Source organism: Rhinichthys klamathensis, unplaced genomic scaffold (genome assembly GCF_029890125.1).
Source record: "Rhinichthys klamathensis goyatoka isolate OS25496 unplaced genomic scaffold, OSU_Roscu_1.1 h1tg000330l_1, whole genome shotgun sequence".
Classification (NCBI taxonomy): Eukaryota; Metazoa; Chordata; class Actinopteri; order Cypriniformes; family Leuciscidae; genus Rhinichthys; species Rhinichthys klamathensis.
Window position 1 is genome coordinate 336,048 of NW_026606845.1, and position 18,199 is coordinate 354,246.

Consider the following 18,199-nt stretch of genomic DNA (forward strand, 5'->3'; position numbering starts at 1 on the left):
AGTCTCACTTTGTCCCACAGCAACATTTTTTTTTAGAAGTGTGTACAATGCATGTGAAAAAGTAACTTGCCCAACACTGCTTATGAAACACGCTTTAAGAAGGTGGGGGCCGGGGGGGGGGGGGGGGGGGGGGGGGGGGGGGTTACGGGGGCGAGAAACGAAAAAGTAACGCAATAGTTACTTTTACTGGTAACTAGTTACTTTTATAGTGGAGTAACTCAGTTAATAACTCAGTTACTTTTTGGGAGAAGTAACTAGTAACTATAACTAATTACTTTTTCAAAGTAACGTTCCCAACACTGAACACACAAACAGGAGCGGTTCACATGGTCTCCTAAAAATGCATGTTTCTGATTGATTAATTATATCACTAGTGAGAATATCAATTAGACTTTAGGATTGGACTTTAATTAACAATCATCCAAACATCTTTAACATGGAGACACATTTAAGACTCAACACACATCATTTATGTCTTTAAGTTAAATATAATACCATCAAATATGATTTAAATGAATTCACATTCATAAAACTCACCGTCTGTTGAGTTTTCCAGCGTATCTTTGTTTGAATGACTGTTTTAGTGTCTCCTTCAGTGAATCTAATCTCCACTGGGACACATATGAAACACATCAAATAAAACCTGCTGGAAAACACAAACCATGAGAGAGTGACACTCTGTTCACTGAATCTGAAGTGTGAAAGTCTCGAGGATTGAGACTCAAGCGTGTCCGTCTAGTGTTGATCTGAACTCCTGATAACAGAAGAGACTCGCTGCTCATGTTCAGAGCTGAACTGACCGATAGACATGTGACACATGCTTTTATATTGAGAGCAATAACTGTAACGAGGTTTTAACATTGAATAGCATTCCAATCTAATTCAGGGCTGTACAGATACTGAGTCACTCGTGACGCTTCAGTTTTACCTGTAAAAGAATGTTAAGTAAATCAAAAATAAAAAGGACAATTACTGTTCTCAGTTGGTTTTGTGGCGTACTGACAGTAGCGTACCGTGGGGTTTTAGTCAGAGCCTTCAGTACCTTCCCCAAGAACACACACACACACACGGATACAAAACCAGCAGTTTTGTGCGCTGGGGAGAACGTGTCAAAAATGCAGACAATCCTCTCAGATTCGCAAAAAAATTCTTGCAATCCTTAATTTTTGATGCTCCCTGAGACATCACCAGATTTAATGTGTGTGCATAACAGTGCACAAAAAGAGCCTGAGGAACGTCTTCTTTTACGCGCGCCTGTATTAAGTCCGGATGCCATTACAGCGGCTCCGTCATAACACTGTGCCACTAACTTTGTTTTGCAATCATAGATGCCCAACACTTCAAGTCCTGAAACTGCTAGATCATGAGCTTGTTTTTTCCTGTGACATCTTCAAACTTTAAAAATCTTTCTTTTACTCTTTAACATACCGGAGTACAAATGGCAGCTGTGCAGTGTTGCTGCAATCGGTGGTCTCATCCACCATAACTGCGACACACTTGGTGTTGGTAATCTCTTTTTTGATGGAATCGTTTAGCACCTCAGCAACAGCATTTATGAGATCGTTCTGAAATTTCCCTGATGTTCCCATAAAAACGGTGGCCGTGGCAAGGTGGTGTCGCAAGTCAGCATCGTATTCTGATAGCAGAGACAGTAACTCCAAGTAATTACCTCGATTAATCGACTCATTCCCCTCGTCATGTCCCCTGAAAGACAATTCTTGCTGTCCCAAAAAGATGACACAATCAATGAGGCGCTTCAGTATGTCCCGGTGTTTCTTCACTCTCTCATTGTGCAGGCTTGTCTCTCGTCTCCGCTGGTCATCCAGCTGCAAATCCACCCTGGACTCACCAAAGGTCTTCAAATGTACCACCGCTGTAAGGTGACGCTCGGATGCCTGGTGTTTGATAGCTGCCTTGGTGAAGCTATTAAGGCTGTTAAAACCCGTGCTGTTCCAAGAACACAAAAACATGCAACATCTTTCCTGTGTAAATACTGTGACTTTAGTGGTGATGTGAGATCCACACCAGTATTTCCCAGAATCCTCTTCTCTCAGATCAGAGATATTTACAGTAAAGACTCCAGTAGTAAAATATACATTAGGAATCTCAATCAACCGGCAAGCAGATTCAATGCAAACGATTAAAAGAAAACAATTCAAAGTAAAAGGTTAACATAAAGTCATGTGAAAATGTTTAAAATGTAAGATATACCAGCCCGTTCTCATCCTTTGGCGTCATACATGTGACGCTTTGTACATTTCGTTGAAATCTTACGCACATGGCATCCTTTAGCATCAATATGAGACGCAGAACCCAAGGCGTCATAACCGTACCCGACCCCAGACCTAAACCTAGCCATAACAGTGCGTGTTATAGTGACGCTAAAGGATGCCATGTGCGTAAGATTTCGACCAAATGTCATATGGCGTCACCTATATGACGCCAAAGGATGAGAATGCGTTGGATATACATACAACCACAATGATTGATACATCAGGAAGTTTACATGTTGAGGTACAGAGGCTCAGACCCGTGTGTTATAAGAAGGAAATGCTTTCTAATCTGAACATCTACAGTGTTTCTCCTCAGATCACCAGAGGATCATCAGCTAAAGTCTGAGTGAGTGATGCTTCTGTCACTTTAACAGGCAGTTCTGGATTCAGCATCACTGACAGCAGCTGTCAATCAAACTCCAGCATCACTGACAGCAGCTGTCAATCAAACTCCAGCATCACTGACAGTAGCTGTCAATCAAACTCCAGCATCACTGACAGCAGCTGTCAATCAAACTCCAGCATCACTGACAGTAGCTGTCAATCAAACTCCAGCATCACTGACAGCAGCTGTCAATCAAACTCCAGCATCACAGACAGCAGCTGTCAATCAAACTCCAGCATCACTGACAGCAGCTGTCAATCAAACTCCAGCATCACTGACAGCAGCTGTCAATCAAACTCCAGCATCACTGACAGCAGCTGTCAATCAAACTCCAGCATCACGGACAGCAGCTGTCAATCAAACTCCAGCATCACTGACAGCAGCTGTCAATCAAACTCCAGCATCACTGACAGCAGCTGTCAATCAAACTCCAGCATCACTGACAGCAGCTGTCAATCAAACTCCAGCATCACTGACAGCAGCTGTCAATCAAACTCCAGCATCACTGACAGCAGCTGTCAATCAAACACCAGCATCACTGAAAGCAGCTGTCAATCAAACTCCAGCATCACAGACAGCAGCTGTCAATCAAACTCCAGCATCACGGACAGCAGCTGTCAATCAAACTTCAGCATCACGGACAGCAGCTGTCAATCAAACTTCAGCATCACTGACAGCAGCTGTCAATCAAACTTCAGCATCACTGATGACCGATTAACAACAAACTGGACAAAGACAGAATTAATTTATAATGAATTAAAGTCATATTCATTAGAGCCGACCCACTCTGTCAGCTATCATAACACTACACAACGCTCATTTCAATAAATCCAAGACATTTAACAGCCCATTACATCTGCCACTAGATGGAGCCGAAGGTTTAAAGTCCCACTCCGATCATATTTTGAGCTATTTTAAAACATTCCCACTGGTCTTTAAATTATGATTATGCCATTTTTAGCCAAACTCACAAAACCTGTGCCGTTTTCTGGGACTTTGCTTCAGCAGAGCGGCAGTAGCTCATTAGCAATTCGCCTCTGCGTTTTGGGCGGAGCCGTTGGCACGGAGATGACCCTCCCCCTCCCCGTTGCTGAGAGCTCTGTCTCTCCCGCTAGCTTACACCCCCAACCTGTCATTACCGGTGCAACAAAAATTGAGAGCAATATTGGAGCTATCCAGCCGTACAGTGCGTTTTCGTTTTAAAACGCATAACTTTTGCAACGATTATGCGCTCCTGCCGTCCACATTACTGACCCTCGGCCTCGAAAACGGAGACTGACCCCTTCAGTCGAGTCCGATGCAAGACACGCAAGTGACGCAACCCATAGCAACGAGTCATGGCAACGACAGCTCAAACCGACAGAAACATACAAGTAAACGTGAATTTTGTCACATTGTCATGTTAATTATAATCAAATGCATTTTGTTTTATTGAAAACAATATTATCATTGATATTTGTTTGAGAGGGGCACTTTCGATTAATTTTAACAAGCTTGTGGCCCCGCCCAGTGGAGTTACTACGTCACAACTCCAGTCTATTTTGAACGGCATTTTAGCGTCTGCTACAGATTCACAGCCATTTGAATGTAGAAATACTCAGAAATACAACTTTGAGCTTATTTTTCTCAAGATATGTCCTCTAACATAAGAAAAATGCCACAAGAACATGTTAACACCTAGAAAAACATTATTTTCATCGGAGTGGGTCTTTAAATGACTCTTCTGATGAACAGGACGAACAGGACATAACAAACACAAACTCTAAAGAGATTCAAAGAGACTAATTTAATAACTAGATTAATAAAAGAAATAACAAAGCTAATTAAAAAAAACCTCTTTACTCATTTATCCAGCAGAGAAAAATGTCTAAACAGTCGTGCTGACAGACTTTTAACATTTGAACACCAAGACATTTTATAACACACACTGATCTCGTGCGTCCCTTTGATACTGTAAAAAAACAAAGTCATTCCACATTCAACAGAAGCATCGTGACATCTATATTTCAGACAACCTGAATACAAATATTTTTTATAATAATACACAAATTCACAGCATCTCTTTAAGGAGTGGAAAGTGTGTGTCCATCGTTTTGAAAGAACCATTTCCTGTTGTTGAGACATACGCGGGAGCCTGAAGCACATCTTAGTTTGAGTGAAAGAATATAAAGTGCAAGAGCAAAAGAAAACCACAAGAGAAACCGTTTCTCTTCAGCTCACTGACCACATATATCCTGATAAACCTTACAAACACCCTTCAGCACAGCAAACCAACTCACATTACCTCTAGATCATGTAGAATCTAGTTTGATCTATTTGATAATAGTCATTTTGAAGTTTAAGAGTAATGTGTTGAACTCAATATACAAATACAAGTATTTTTATGATTTAAAATTTTGATTCACCGTGAACGTCGTTTCCATTCTTTCTATATTTATAGGATGTTTACAGATATTCTGTCATTGATTTGTGGCTCATTGTATTTATTTAATTTGATCAGTTTTTAAAAGTACAGTTTTTAAACCACACATGGATCATTTGTAAAAAAACAACAAAAAAAAACCACGTTTTTCAGCCTTTTCCTCATCAAACACAGTAAATATTGAAGCAAATGACTGAACGATCAGCTCTTTATTGTCTTCTGTTCAGTCTCATGTGTCTCTGTGTGGGTTTCCTGAGTAAGTGTGTTTGTTCATAGAAAAGATCTAAAATTAGAGCCTGAACCTTCACCTGTTTTCTGTGGCTTTGAGACGGTCGGAAAATGACCAGTTCATCACGCAAACACACACACCACAGAGTTCATGAAACAGCTCATGACAAAAAGATATTCAAAGCCTTTTTCTTTTATTTTGAAACACTTTTAATAATAAAAAACGGATAATGAGTAAAATCAAGGCCTTGTTAAACAAACTGTTGGTCTATAAATAGCACATTCACAGACGTAAAGCCATCAGAGGGGATTGTGGGAAGGTGAGTAGACGAATAAGTGGATCTACTCATGAATCTGCTCAAGAATATGTGATCTGAGAATAAAAAAAGAAAAAATGCATGATGTACAGAATGAAACTTACAAATGAAACACAAGAAGTTCAGTGAATGAAGACACAGACTCACTGTTTCACTGTGTCTCGTCCGATGATGAGATCATCCTTAAGATCTCAACACAACATCAGCGATGAACAACAGTGAGATGCATCTGACTAAACATTTTAAAATGTCCTAATTTGTTAAAAAGACTTCATAAATATCCTGTTATTTCAGGGTTTGGGTTAGTCTTTAATAGTTATAATCTGCTTCATAGATGAATGTGTGTGCATATGTGTTTGTGGTGTGTGTGTGTGTGTGTGTGTGTGTGTGTGTGTGTGTGTGTGTGTGTGTGTGTGTGAAAGACAGCATCACTTCATCTTAATAAACACTCAGTCACAATGAATCCTCCAATCAGCAGCAGAGTCAAACACAAAGAAATAATGTTGATCAAAGAGAAATCTGAAAAACACACAAACACATTAGGGAGAAACGGGGATGTAATATAGCATAAGTATGAAACATTCATGGCGAATATGTAACCGGTCCTACTCGACCCGCTCTGAGCGGGATTCGATCTGACGTCGAGGACGCTAAGATCTGCAGTCTCTAGCTTCTGTCGCTTGCGTACCTCTTGAGATCAGGGGAGTGAGGTTTACACACACGGCTTTTACTACCTGGCCTCCGTTACACTCACCCCCTAAACCTCACTCCCACCCGGGTCACGGCACCAAATGTAACTGGTCCTTCCCGACCCGTTTGGAGCGGGATTCGAACAACTAACAACGAGGCTAAAGACATCTGGTAGACAACTGCATGTGCAGAAGGGAAGTACTGGCGATGCAGAGGCCGTGAGCTCCAGCATCCTCTGAAAGCTTCTGAGAGGGATAAGGGCTCCTGCTCTGAACGAAAGGCAGAGCCGCTGAACAGTCTGAGTGCGATCATGGGTTCGCCACGAGTCTAGAACCGCTCCCAGGAGAGAGATGTTCTGTCTGATCTCTTGGCTGGATTGAGTCTGAGTCCTGAGGAGCACAGATTAGTGAGAAAGGATTTCTTCCTATACAGATTCCTTCCATCACATATTCTTCCTCCAACTGGGCAAAGATGAGCCAGGATGCGCATCCCCTTCTTTCTTAGAGGGGAAAGTGCTGCATCCATGTATAATATACTCACGGGATAGCCAAACTGGAGACAGTGAGTCAGCTGGCCCGAGCTCACGCTGATCAAACTCTGCTGGTCGCTGGATTGCAGGAGAGCACTCGTTCCGCTGCCTGGCTTCTTCAACGGCGAGAAGGCTTCTTCGAGAATCATCAAGGTAAGTTCATCACTGAAGGAGAATAAATCTGATTCCTATGGCGAATTTGAGTCCAGCCAATAGGCACGCTCAGATTCCTACACTGTTATGCCTATGCAGTGGCACTGTGTTTTTGGAAAAAAGGCCTAATTTTTCAGAGAAAAGGGAGTTTTCCCCATGGCGTCTTGCAAAGACTGAATGCGAGTAAACGTTTCAAAAGGGAACCTTTATTATTAGTATAAATCTTCAAAAAGATCAGGGACTTACCAATATTAACAGTGAGATTGACTTTAGTGATGATGTGAGCTCCACACCAGTATATCCCAGAATCCTCTTCTCTCAGATCAGTGATGTTTACAGTAAAGACTCCAGTAGAAGCTTCATCACTGAAAGAGAATCGATCATCTCTGATCTTCTCCAATGAAACTCCATCCTTCACACACACGGAGGGTTCATGTGCTTTGCAGAAGCATTTCTGATGTTCATCATGATGTTTGCACTGGATTGACATGTCGTCTCCTTCATACTTAGTCAAGTTCAGCTCTGGAAATATTAGAAATATAAGAACATCAATTCACAGCCATAGTTTCACATATTCAGATGTATAAACCTTCCTCACCCTCATTTATGATGACGATCAGATGAGTGTAAAGATAATTCACGTCTCTCTCTAATGTCACTGCACACCAGTATTTCCCAGCATCCTCTGCTGTCAGTCCAGTGATAATCCCAGTGAAGACACTTGCAGTGACGTCATCATTCAGAGTCAATCTGTCAGTCTTGGTCTCTTTCTCTTCTCTCACAGTCTCATTGAGAGTATTTCTATCTCTAGTGGAGCACTTCCCCTTACAGAGAGACTTTGACTTTGATTTATAGATTGAATCATAAGGGCAAACGATCTCAGCAGATTCTCCTTCACGTCTCACTACTGGAGCCAATGCAAACAAACACAGACATCCCAGCTAACAGAATTTTGTTATAAGAACGTTCTCTAAATATTCAGTGTTGGTTCTGGGAACGTGAAAAATGTCCAGTTTTCTTGACGTTAGAGGAACGTGTTTTAAAAGGTATAATGTTCCTCAAACGTTCTTTAAACGTAATTTTCTATTAAAAATTCAACATGATAGTAATGTTGATTTCTAACATTCCAAGAACATAAAAATGTCCAGTTTCCTGAATGTTACTACATTCTGTTTATGTAATGTATTTGTGAGTGTAGCCTACTTGCTTAGACACATGTGCTGGAAAAACATGTTGGCAATGTTAAAAAGGCAAAAGTTAACACTGTTGGTTATTCAAATATAATAAATCATTATTTGATTGATAATATCCAAATAACAATATCTGGTAGGAGGGTTAAACTTGCTAGCCATAGGATAGACTACACAATTAATTAACCATTTTGTATGCAGGAAAGACAGCATCAAACCACAACAGATTTACATTTATTAATTTAGCAGACACTTTTTATCCAACGACTTACAATTGAGAACAATAGAAATGACAAAGGAAATCACCATTAAAGCACTGTTACTTATCTTACAACGAAATAATTCCCGGCTGGGGGGTGGGGGGGGTGGGGGTGATTGGGGGCGGGGGATGTCCCCACCAAACCTGAGACCAAACCTACGCCCATGATTCATACACTAATTGATATCTGTGTATGTCTAAATATGGCTGCAGTTTGTAATGTTTTGTGCACAATACGCTTAAACAATATTAGATTACCACATCACCCCACATCAGCTTACGTTCTTTCCTTTTTCTTCAGCTTTTTATCAGTAATGATCAGCTTTACTGGCTCCTCCCTATTAGTAATCTTACAGAGAGCGCACGGTAGTGCTTGAGCAGTGCACACACTTTTGTAATCTGATAGCTCGTCAGCAGCGGCAGCACGCTCTGTTTAATGTAGCTGCATTTAGAGTCCATATATTTCAGTAAACTTTGAATATAATATATAATCCAATATAATTAGAATATAATCCAAAAGATTTCTTAAAAGTTGTTCTGATCAAAAGGCTTTTATTTGGACACACAGACACCAAGAATCAGCCTGTGATTCTCAACAATGGTGACAATAATAAAGCATGCTGCAGTGCATTCTGGGTGCCACCAATCAAAACTCATTTATGGCTCCCATCATGCATTGCGGTATGAATAAATTAAGATCTGATTTGTCTTAATAATTTCCTTTTCCTCATTGAATATTCTTTCTGTCACCATTGTTGAGATTCATACACTGATTCTTGATGTCTGTGTGTGTCTGAAACAAAGATTTTTTTTTTTTTTTTTTTAATCAGAACTTTTTAAAAAATTGTTTGAATTGTATTGAATAATCTGGATCTTATGCTGTAGAATCACTGGGATGCTGTAATGACCAATACACATTTAGGTCAGAGATTAGGCTTTAAACAAGTTCAGTAATTTAGGTCAAATGATGATTATGTTAAAACATGACCAACACCACCTGATGACCTTTTCTCTTTGTTCATCTGGCAGTTATAGCTCAGTTACAGCAGCCAAACAAAATCTAAAGTTAAACATTTAAAGGTCAACTGCCCAACTAAAGCAAACACTGGTCCCCATAATGGTGACTAAAATGTGATTTTTCTCCTTCAGTGATTCTGCTTGTTAACATCAGGTGTCTTGAATAATGGCCAATCATCACTCAATCAATCACTTAATTAGCTCATTAACTTTAACACTCTTGAGTGTTAATTTAACACTCATTTAACACTTTAAGGGGGCTTTCACACTGGCAGTTTAGTTCGGAACGGGGCACGGTTCGCATGAAAAATCGCTAATGTGAACGCTGTCATGGGACCCGGGTGCGCACTGGGGTACCGAACCTGACACTACCTGGAAGAGGTGGTCTGAGTTCGGTTGCTCCCGAACCGTGCCGCGGTTCGCATGAATGTGAAAGCTACACGGACTCGGGTGCGCACTTGTTCAGGAAGTAAAGTAACCCGCGCATGCGTTTTTAGCTTATTGTGATCTATTTAGTTAAATAAAACGCTTGTAAGGGATGATAGTGTTGATGATTTACCTTGGACACGAGCGAGAGTGAGCCTGCGTGCAGTGTATTCGTGCATTGCGCTTGGAATCCGGGCAACAAAGTTGGAAATCCACTGTCTCCTAAAAAGAGTCCGTTTGCAAGCAGCAGAAGTCCACCTTATGTGACACACGCACAGTAAACCTGTAGTGTTCACTCAACTGCGCATAATAGCAGCGAATTAACAAAAAAAAAAATATATATATTGACCCACGTTCTGTTTTCTATCATGCGGCGTGCACGTTTGCGATGACGTCATATGCACGCAAACGCACCAGGGTTCGATAGAATCAAGTTGTGCGTGAAACCAGACCAACGCTGCGGGGGACGCCGGGAACAACCGCGCACGGGCTCGGACCGCAGCAAACGAGCCCAGTGTAAAAGCCCCCTAACACTCTTGAGTCTGGAGCCAAATGAACTCCTAGGAGAGTTAATTTAACACTGGAGTTTTTGCGTTTTTGTATGAGTTCATGGGTGGAATAAAAATATGGCAGGACTTTTACTTTCTGACCCCTGGACTTTCCACCTCTGGTTGTGAACATTAATTTTTCTCTTGTTTTGGCTATTAAGGGAGTCAGTTTAGTATCTGTATTTTTGTTTAAACTTTTTTCTTTGATATAATAAGTGTTCTCCAAAAAAAAAAGGTAGATTCCATTATGTTTGTTATTTTGGCTTTGACCCAACCCTGTAATGAATTTGCTTCCTTTTGAATTCTTGTGCTGACAGCATCAATTTGAACAACTTGTTTCAAAATAATAAAAAGAAAGAAACAAGAAGTCCAGGTGTAACGACTTTATTTATGTTATTCTCTTGGACCCTAGATCTGGGTCGTTACATTTAGGAATAAAATCTCCTCTCGATCAACTACACACAACACTTCCTTACTTTAATCTGGAAACAGAGAAAACAATATAAGAGTTGTTAAGACGTAGGCGTTAAATTTTTTTTACATCGCTTTTCACATTAAATATTGTTTTAAAGCAGCTTTACAGAAAATCATGTGCTAATGTGTTAAGAGTTCAATCCACAAGAGAGCAACTGCAGCAAGCAGAAAAAAAAACATACATAAAATGTTTAAAGAACACCTGTTTACACAGTCTGTGTCTTATTTGGAGCTCAGTGTTCATTCTGGACCGTTTACATCTGTCTGTCCTTTTAAATGAATCATTTTATACACATTCTCTGCTGTGGAGATTCAACTGATGAGACGGATGAGGATGATGAGAATGACGATGATGAGGATGATGACGAGGATGAGGATGTTGATGATGATGATGATGATGATGATGGTGATGAAAATGGTGTTGTAGTTCCCTTTCAAGGGAACTTCGAGCTGCGTCAAACGCTGTGGGAACGCCCCTGCGTTGTGCGTCATGAAGCACGTATGGAATCAGCCCAATGGAGAGACGGAACGTCATAGGCGGGTGACGTCATCGACCAGGAAACTATAAAGCACCCCAAAAACACAAGCGCATCAGCTTCTGTGCCTTCAGTCGCGCTATATGTGAATCTGTCTGAATGTAAACACTGTGTCTGTCTTTAGTATTTGCTAGGCAGGAGTTATCACATTTACACCACACAAACAATTTTGTATGAGAGACTATGGCGAGCGAACGGCATTTAAGAAGTGTGTTCCTCCCTGCTCGCGCTATCTAACGGGCGGGGATACACACGTTCTTTGTGTTGTTTGTTTGGGAGTGCATTATGCCCAGTCAGCTCTCGAGGGGGCTGGCTGCGAGCATTGCGAGCGTCTGCCTTTATGGACGCTCCGCTCCCGCCGGGCGCTCTTTGAGGAGAGTGCTCGGTGCGCGCTCCCCGCGGTTCGAGTCCCGCTTCTGCCGAGGCTGAGCGGCGACGCTTATCGTGGGGATCGCAAATGGATCTTTCAGCGGGGTTAGAGACGGGCTCTGCCTTATCTCTGCCTTTACCTGTTAGATCCAGTGTCTCAGCCCGGTTTGGAAGCACGCTCTGCGGTTTCTTCCGCCCGGGCTGAGGCACCAGTACTGCAACTATCTAACGTTAGTTATAAAAACTAGGAGATAAAAATAGCAGTATTGACGAGGGAGATGTGGAGGACTCGCCACCTAACACTCCCGAAAGCGAAGAGCTCAAGGAGGTTCTCACTCGAGCTGTATCAAAACTAAGCATTGAGTGGCCAGTGGCTAGGCAGGAGTCTGTTATTAAATCTAAGTTAGGTGAAAGATTTCTCCCTTCCCGTGTGCAACCTCCATGCCGGTGCTTGCCGTTTTTTCATGATCTCCATACTGAGGTGTCGAGATTATGGAAGAAGCAGGCTTCTGATATAATTTTAGCCCCCAATCATTCACATATTCAGATTTAGCGGGGGCTAGGTTTTTGAAAAGAAAAGACGGCGCTTTGCCGCGGGTAGAAGAGACGCTTGCGAGCTATCTCTCTTCCGAGGCTGCATTGTCATTCAAAGCACCGGCATTACCTTCCAAGCCATTATGAAATATTTCGGCTTTGTAAAGTGTATTTGGCGGCAGGTCAGGCTGCGTCGTGTCTGCATACAATGTCTATATTGCAGGCATACCAGGCTGATTTGCTAAAGGACGTGAGCGTGAGTGAGGAGGCAGTACTGACGTGGTTCGAGGACTGCGTCAGGCTGCCGATTTGTGGTAAAATTATTTTTTCCAACATGAAACAGAAAGAGAAAGCTTTCTTTTAGATGATCCTCTCTCCCCTGCGGGTTTATTCAGTGACTTAGTTAATACTGTCATTGATAATTTCAGGAAGAAAAGAAGCAGGCAGCAGCTTTTAAAAGGTTTCTTCCATTAAAAGTTCACGTCCACGGGGCTGCTGGGCGGGAGCAGCCCCGGCCGTTCACGAGCTCATCGCATAGGCGCAGCAAAGCAGAGTATCGCGTCTCGCGCTCCCCCTGCTGGACAGTGGGACCAGACGCGGCACTCTCAGCCAAAGCTTTTTGAAAAATAAATATAATATAATATATATATAAAATATATATATATAAAAAAAAAAAAAAAAAAAGCAATAGAACTGGTTTGAGGACAGTTATATTGGCTATGCTGAGGGCGGTCCCCACCGAAGGAGAAAGGTGTTCACCTCTTTTTACGGTGCCCATTCTTCCTCGGTGCCCTCAGGGGCCCGTTCTGCCAACCCCGCCTTCATGCCGGGGCGCAGACGGTCCTGGCGAGCGCTTTCCCGAGGGACGCTCGCCGCCTCTGACACTGAGGGTGGTCCCCATCGAGGGAGAAAGGTGTTCACCTCTTTTTACGGTGCCCATTCTTCCTCGGTGCCCTCAGGGGCCCGTTCTGCCAACCCCGCCTTCATGCCGGGGCGCAGACGGTCCTGGCGAGCGCTTTCCCGAGGGACGCTCGCTGCCTCTGACACTGAGGGTGGTCCCCATCGAGGGAGAAAGGTGTTCACCTCTTTTTACGGTGCCCATTCTTCCTCGGTGCCCTCAGGGGCCCGTTCTGCCAACCCCGCCTTCATGCCGGGGCGTAGACGGTCCCAGCGAGTGCTTTCCCGAGGGACGCTCGCTCCCTCTGAGGAGGGTCTCAGAGCGGTCAAACCAGTTGTTCCCTGCCGGTGCGCCGTTACAGGGCGCTGTGTTTGCTGCTCAAATTACACCAGAGACCAGTCTCGAGAGACTGGTACCCTTAGTAGAATTTGTTTGGCAGAGTGGAAAAGCCTTCCAATAATATCTCAGTGGGTCCTGCAGACAGTAGTAAGAGGTTATGCGATCCAATTTAGGTGTCGTCCACCGAAACTCAGAGGGGTTCTGCCCATAGTGTGGGCCCCGAGCAGGCTCTGGTAATGGAACAAGAGGTGAAAATGCTCCTTCAAAAGGGGGCTATAGAACGGGTTCCTCCTCCCAGTTTGGAGCTAGGTTATTACAACCGATATTTCATCGTTCCAAAGTAGGATGGGGGGTTGCGTCCAATTTTAGATTTGCGCCTATAAAATCGCTCGGTAGGGAAGCTCAATTCAGATGCTCACTATCAAGCAGGTCGTGTCACAAATCAGGTCCGAGGGCTGGTTTGTCACGATAGATCTAAAGGACGCTTACTTCCACATTTCCGTACTTCCACAACACAGGAAGTTCCTGAGGTTTGCCTTCGGGGGCGAGGCATTCCAATATAGGGTTCTTCCGTTCGGTCTAGCTATCTCCCCGTACTTTATGGAGCAGATGGCGGTTCGACATCGAGATGTCGTCTTCGCGCATATCAGGAAGTTGGGGTTGAGGCTGAAGGCGAAGAAAAGTGTTTATCTCCTTCCCTGGAGACCACTTTTCTGGGCGTTGTTTGGGATTAGGTCACCCGCATCGCTTCGATTCTTCAGCCTTGAAACAGTAAAGCTAGGCCAGCTACTCACTGTAAAGCAGTTTCAGAAACTGTTGGGTTTGATGGCAGCAGTGTCCAACGTTATACCTTGGCCTGTTGTACATGAGACCGCTGCGGTGGTGGCCCAGGACCAAGGGATTCTCCCCGAGGGGAAGTCCACTCCGCACGATCAAAGTCACGCGGCGCTGCCTTCGTGCTCTGGTCTTGTGGAAAGAAACTTGGTTCCTATCCAAAGATCCTGTGCTGGGGGCTCTTTGTCGTCGCGTAAAGCTAACGATGGATGCTTCCCTCACAGGGTGGGGGGCGGTCATGAGTGGTCGTCCAGCCCAAGGTCTGTGGCAGGACCATCATCTATCACGGCATATAAATTGTCTAGAGATGTTGGCAGTGTTTCAGGCTCTGAAACACTTCCTAGCAGACCTGAGAGGTCATCATGTGCTAGTTCAGTCAGACAACACGTCGGTGGTCTCTTATTTAAATCGTCAGGGGGGCCTGCGCTCTCGCCGGCTTTACAAGTTGGCCCGTCAGGTCCTCCTGTGGTCCCTAGGGAAGTTACTATCACTGAGAGCAATGTATCTTCCTGGGTATTTGAATGTGGTAGCGGACTCTCTGTCGAGGCAGGGGCCGAGGCCGGGGGAATGGAGACTCCACCCCCGAGGTGGTGGAGCTCCTTTGGTTGAGTTTCGGTCGCGCCGAGGCGGACCTATTCGCTTCCAAGGAGATATCGCACTGTCGTCTGTGGTTCTCCATCATTCATCCAGCCCCTCTGGGGTTGGACGCTATGTGCAGCCGTGGCCGAGGTCACGTCTGTACGCTTTTCCCCCGATTGCTCTGCTACCAGGAGTTCTGGAGAGGGTTCGCCGGGACGGGGTCAGCCTACTATTAGTAGCCCCGTTCTGGCCGGCCCGAGTATGGTTTGCGGACCTGGTTTCTCTCCTGGACGGCTCTCCTTTGGAGCTCCCGGTCAGGAGGGATCTACTCTCTCAGGCGGGCGGCATGATATTTCACCCCCGCCCAGAGTTATGGAAACTGTGGGCTTGGCCTCTGAGGGGGCCCAGCTCTTAGATTCCGGTCTCTCAACCGAGGTTGTTGAGACCATCCTTCACTCCAGAGCTCCATCCACGAGGAAGCTATATGCCTTTGAAGTGAAAACTTTTCACTTCTTGGTATGGAGAACACCTGTAGGACCCAGTTAACTGCCCAGTGGGTGCAGTGCTGGAATTCCTGCAGGAGCGTTTCTCCACAGGGTTATCCCCCTCCACACTAAAGGTGTATGTGGCGGCACTGGCTGCTTACCACGTCCCTTTCAGTGGAGTTTCTCTTGGGAGACACCCGCTTATAACTCGTTTCCTTCGTGGCACTTTGAGGCTGAGGCCAGCAGTTCGTGCCTGGAATTTTCGCCTGGTATGGTTAAGGCTTTTCTATACCCTAGGCCAGGTTATGTTCCTAAGGTCCCTACTAATGTTGTTAGACCTACAGTTCTGCAGGCTTTCTGTCCTCCTCCATTTCTGTCGTCAGACCAGGAGAAACTTAATTTGCTCTGCCCAGTGAGGGCGTTAGACGCTTATGTCCACAGAGCTGCCCTGTGGAGGAAATCAGAACATTTATTTGTATGTTTCGGGCCACCCAGGAAAGGGTGTCCTGCGTCTAATTAGAGAATGAGCAAGTGGGTGGTCGAGGCTATCTCACTTGCTTATGAGTCGGCTGGTCAGCCTTCACCTTTGGCTGTACGAGCCCGCTCTACTAGGAGTATGGCTGCATCCAAAGCTTTATTGTCAGGAGTTTCCCTGAGTGAGGTTTGTGATGCGACTGGATGGTCTTCACTGTGCAGGTGCTCTCGTCCGCTGTGCGCTAGATCTCACATGACGGTCACTTGCTCCTATGGCGACGTGGGTATTCGCGTTCCCACAGCGTTTGACGCAGCTCGAAGTTCCCTTGAAAGGGAACGTCTCGGTTACGTATGTAACCCTAGTTCCCTGATAGGGAACGAGACGCTGCGTCGTTCTGCCATACTCCCGGCATTCCCGTTAAGCGCTCCTTCAGGCCTATCAGAAGCTGATGCGCTTGGGTTTTTGGGGTGCTTTATAGTTTCCTGGTCGATGACGTCACCCGCCTATGACGTTCCGTCTCTCCATTGGGCTGATTCCATACGTGCTTCATGACGCACAACGCAGGGGCGTTCCCACAGCGTTTGACGCAGCGTCTCGTTCCCTATCAGGGAACTAGGGTTACATACGTAACCGAGACGTTTCTGGAACTTTTGTATATGAAAAAAAAAAACAATGAATTTCTAAAGGATTTTTTTTTTCACACACTGAACTTGACATCTCTTCTCTGATAATTGTTGCTGATGTCTTTGACACATTCAATACCAATAATTCATGTTTGCTGACACACAGACACTTAGCAAACATGTGACAAGCTGTTGGTTTGAGTTTCCAGAACTGAAGGCTGTGGTTTCACTCTGAATAATACAGTGCAGCAGAGTTACTGATGAACAACATTAAAATGTTCACCCTTTGTTCAGATGTCCAGTTCCTGTGTTTACACACTGCTGTAGCTCTTCCCAAGAAAATGACATGGAGATACTTCAGTACCTTCATCTCCAATCCTGTTCCCAGAGATCGACCTTCCAGCTTCAACCCTGATCAAACACAGCTGAACCAGCTAATGGAGATCTTCAGGAGCACTTGATCATTACAGACGCGTGTTTGATCAGGGTTGGATCTGAAATCTGCAGATCTCCGGGAACAGGATTGAGCACTCCTGATCTACATCTACAACATGATCTATAACAGGGTTTCCCCGAACGGTAGGAAATGAGAATATGAATGTACCAGAACAGGACAAAAACATCTGAACATTAACTGATGTTTCAAATGAACCAATTACATTATACATATACATAATCACAAACGTGACCAGTGCATTTGCAGAACAGCACCATAAATCGAAACACTTTTAACAGCAGAGACTGACGTAATACTAACTGCAGCTCATTTGTGTAAATATTGTGTAAAGAATGAAGTCAGTAATGATACTTCATCTTAATTTAATAACAAACACGTCTGTTATGAGTTTTCCATGTGAACGTCAGTGATTACAGTCAGTGTTGAGTATCGTGATGTTGTGGAGATCTTCATGAGTTTGAGGATCTCAGTTTCTCACCTGTTAAAACCTTCAGATTCACTTCAGTGTGGGGATCTTTTTCTTTAGGGATATCAACTCCACAGTAGTACGTCCCAGAATCCTCTTCTCTCAGATCTCTGATGGTCACAGTGAAGACTGCTGATCTTGTGTTGTCATACAGAGAGAATCTTCCATTATTAAACCATCTATCTTTAATATCAGTCTTGATTTGGTCTGTACAGTCTGGCCACTGTCCTTTACAAAAATACTTTGTGTTCTCTGTATATCCTTCATCATATTTGCATGTGATGTTGACTTCTCCTCCTGAATATCCTGTTACACTCATGGAGCTCACGACACCTACAACACACCAGCATTAAATACAAAACTAATATATTCATAAGACAGAACAGAACATCTATTTTCATTCCATGATGTACTTTGAGTTCAGACTCTTACCAGGAATCATCATCAGAGTGAAAGTCCAGATGATCTTCATTCTTCTCTCTTATTAAATGATCTTCTCTGTTGTTAGTAGATTCAGTTCTTCTGAAGCTCTCGGTGTGTGTTCAGATGAGTTTTGAGTGTTTCTTTCCTGGTTACATGTTTAACATGAAGAGCTGAATGTGTCGAGACGCCCACTTCCACTGAGAGAGAGAGAGAGAGAGAGAGAGAGAGAGAGAGAGAGAGAGAGAGAGAGAGAGAGAGAGAGAGAGAGAG

At 43.9% G+C, this 18,199-nt stretch overlaps 1 protein-coding gene across 1 annotated transcript in view; it reads right to left on the reverse strand.

Annotated features, from left to right (window-relative positions):
• LOC130105901 (CMRF35-like molecule 5) overlaps positions 1 to 18,104 on the reverse strand; it is a 59,132-nt gene extending 41,028 nt beyond the window's left edge. Inside the window, exons 1-2 of the mRNA XM_056272087.1 lie at positions 17,939 to 18,104; positions 17,519 to 17,839 (exon numbers count right to left, since the gene is read on the reverse strand). Coding sequence (XP_056128062.1) covers positions 17,519 to 17,839; positions 17,939 to 17,978 — 361 coding nt within the window. The 5' untranslated portion in view covers positions 17,979 to 18,104. The remainder of the gene's footprint in view (positions 1 to 17,518; positions 17,840 to 17,938) is intronic.
• Between the last annotated feature and the right edge of the window lie 95 nt (positions 18,105 to 18,199).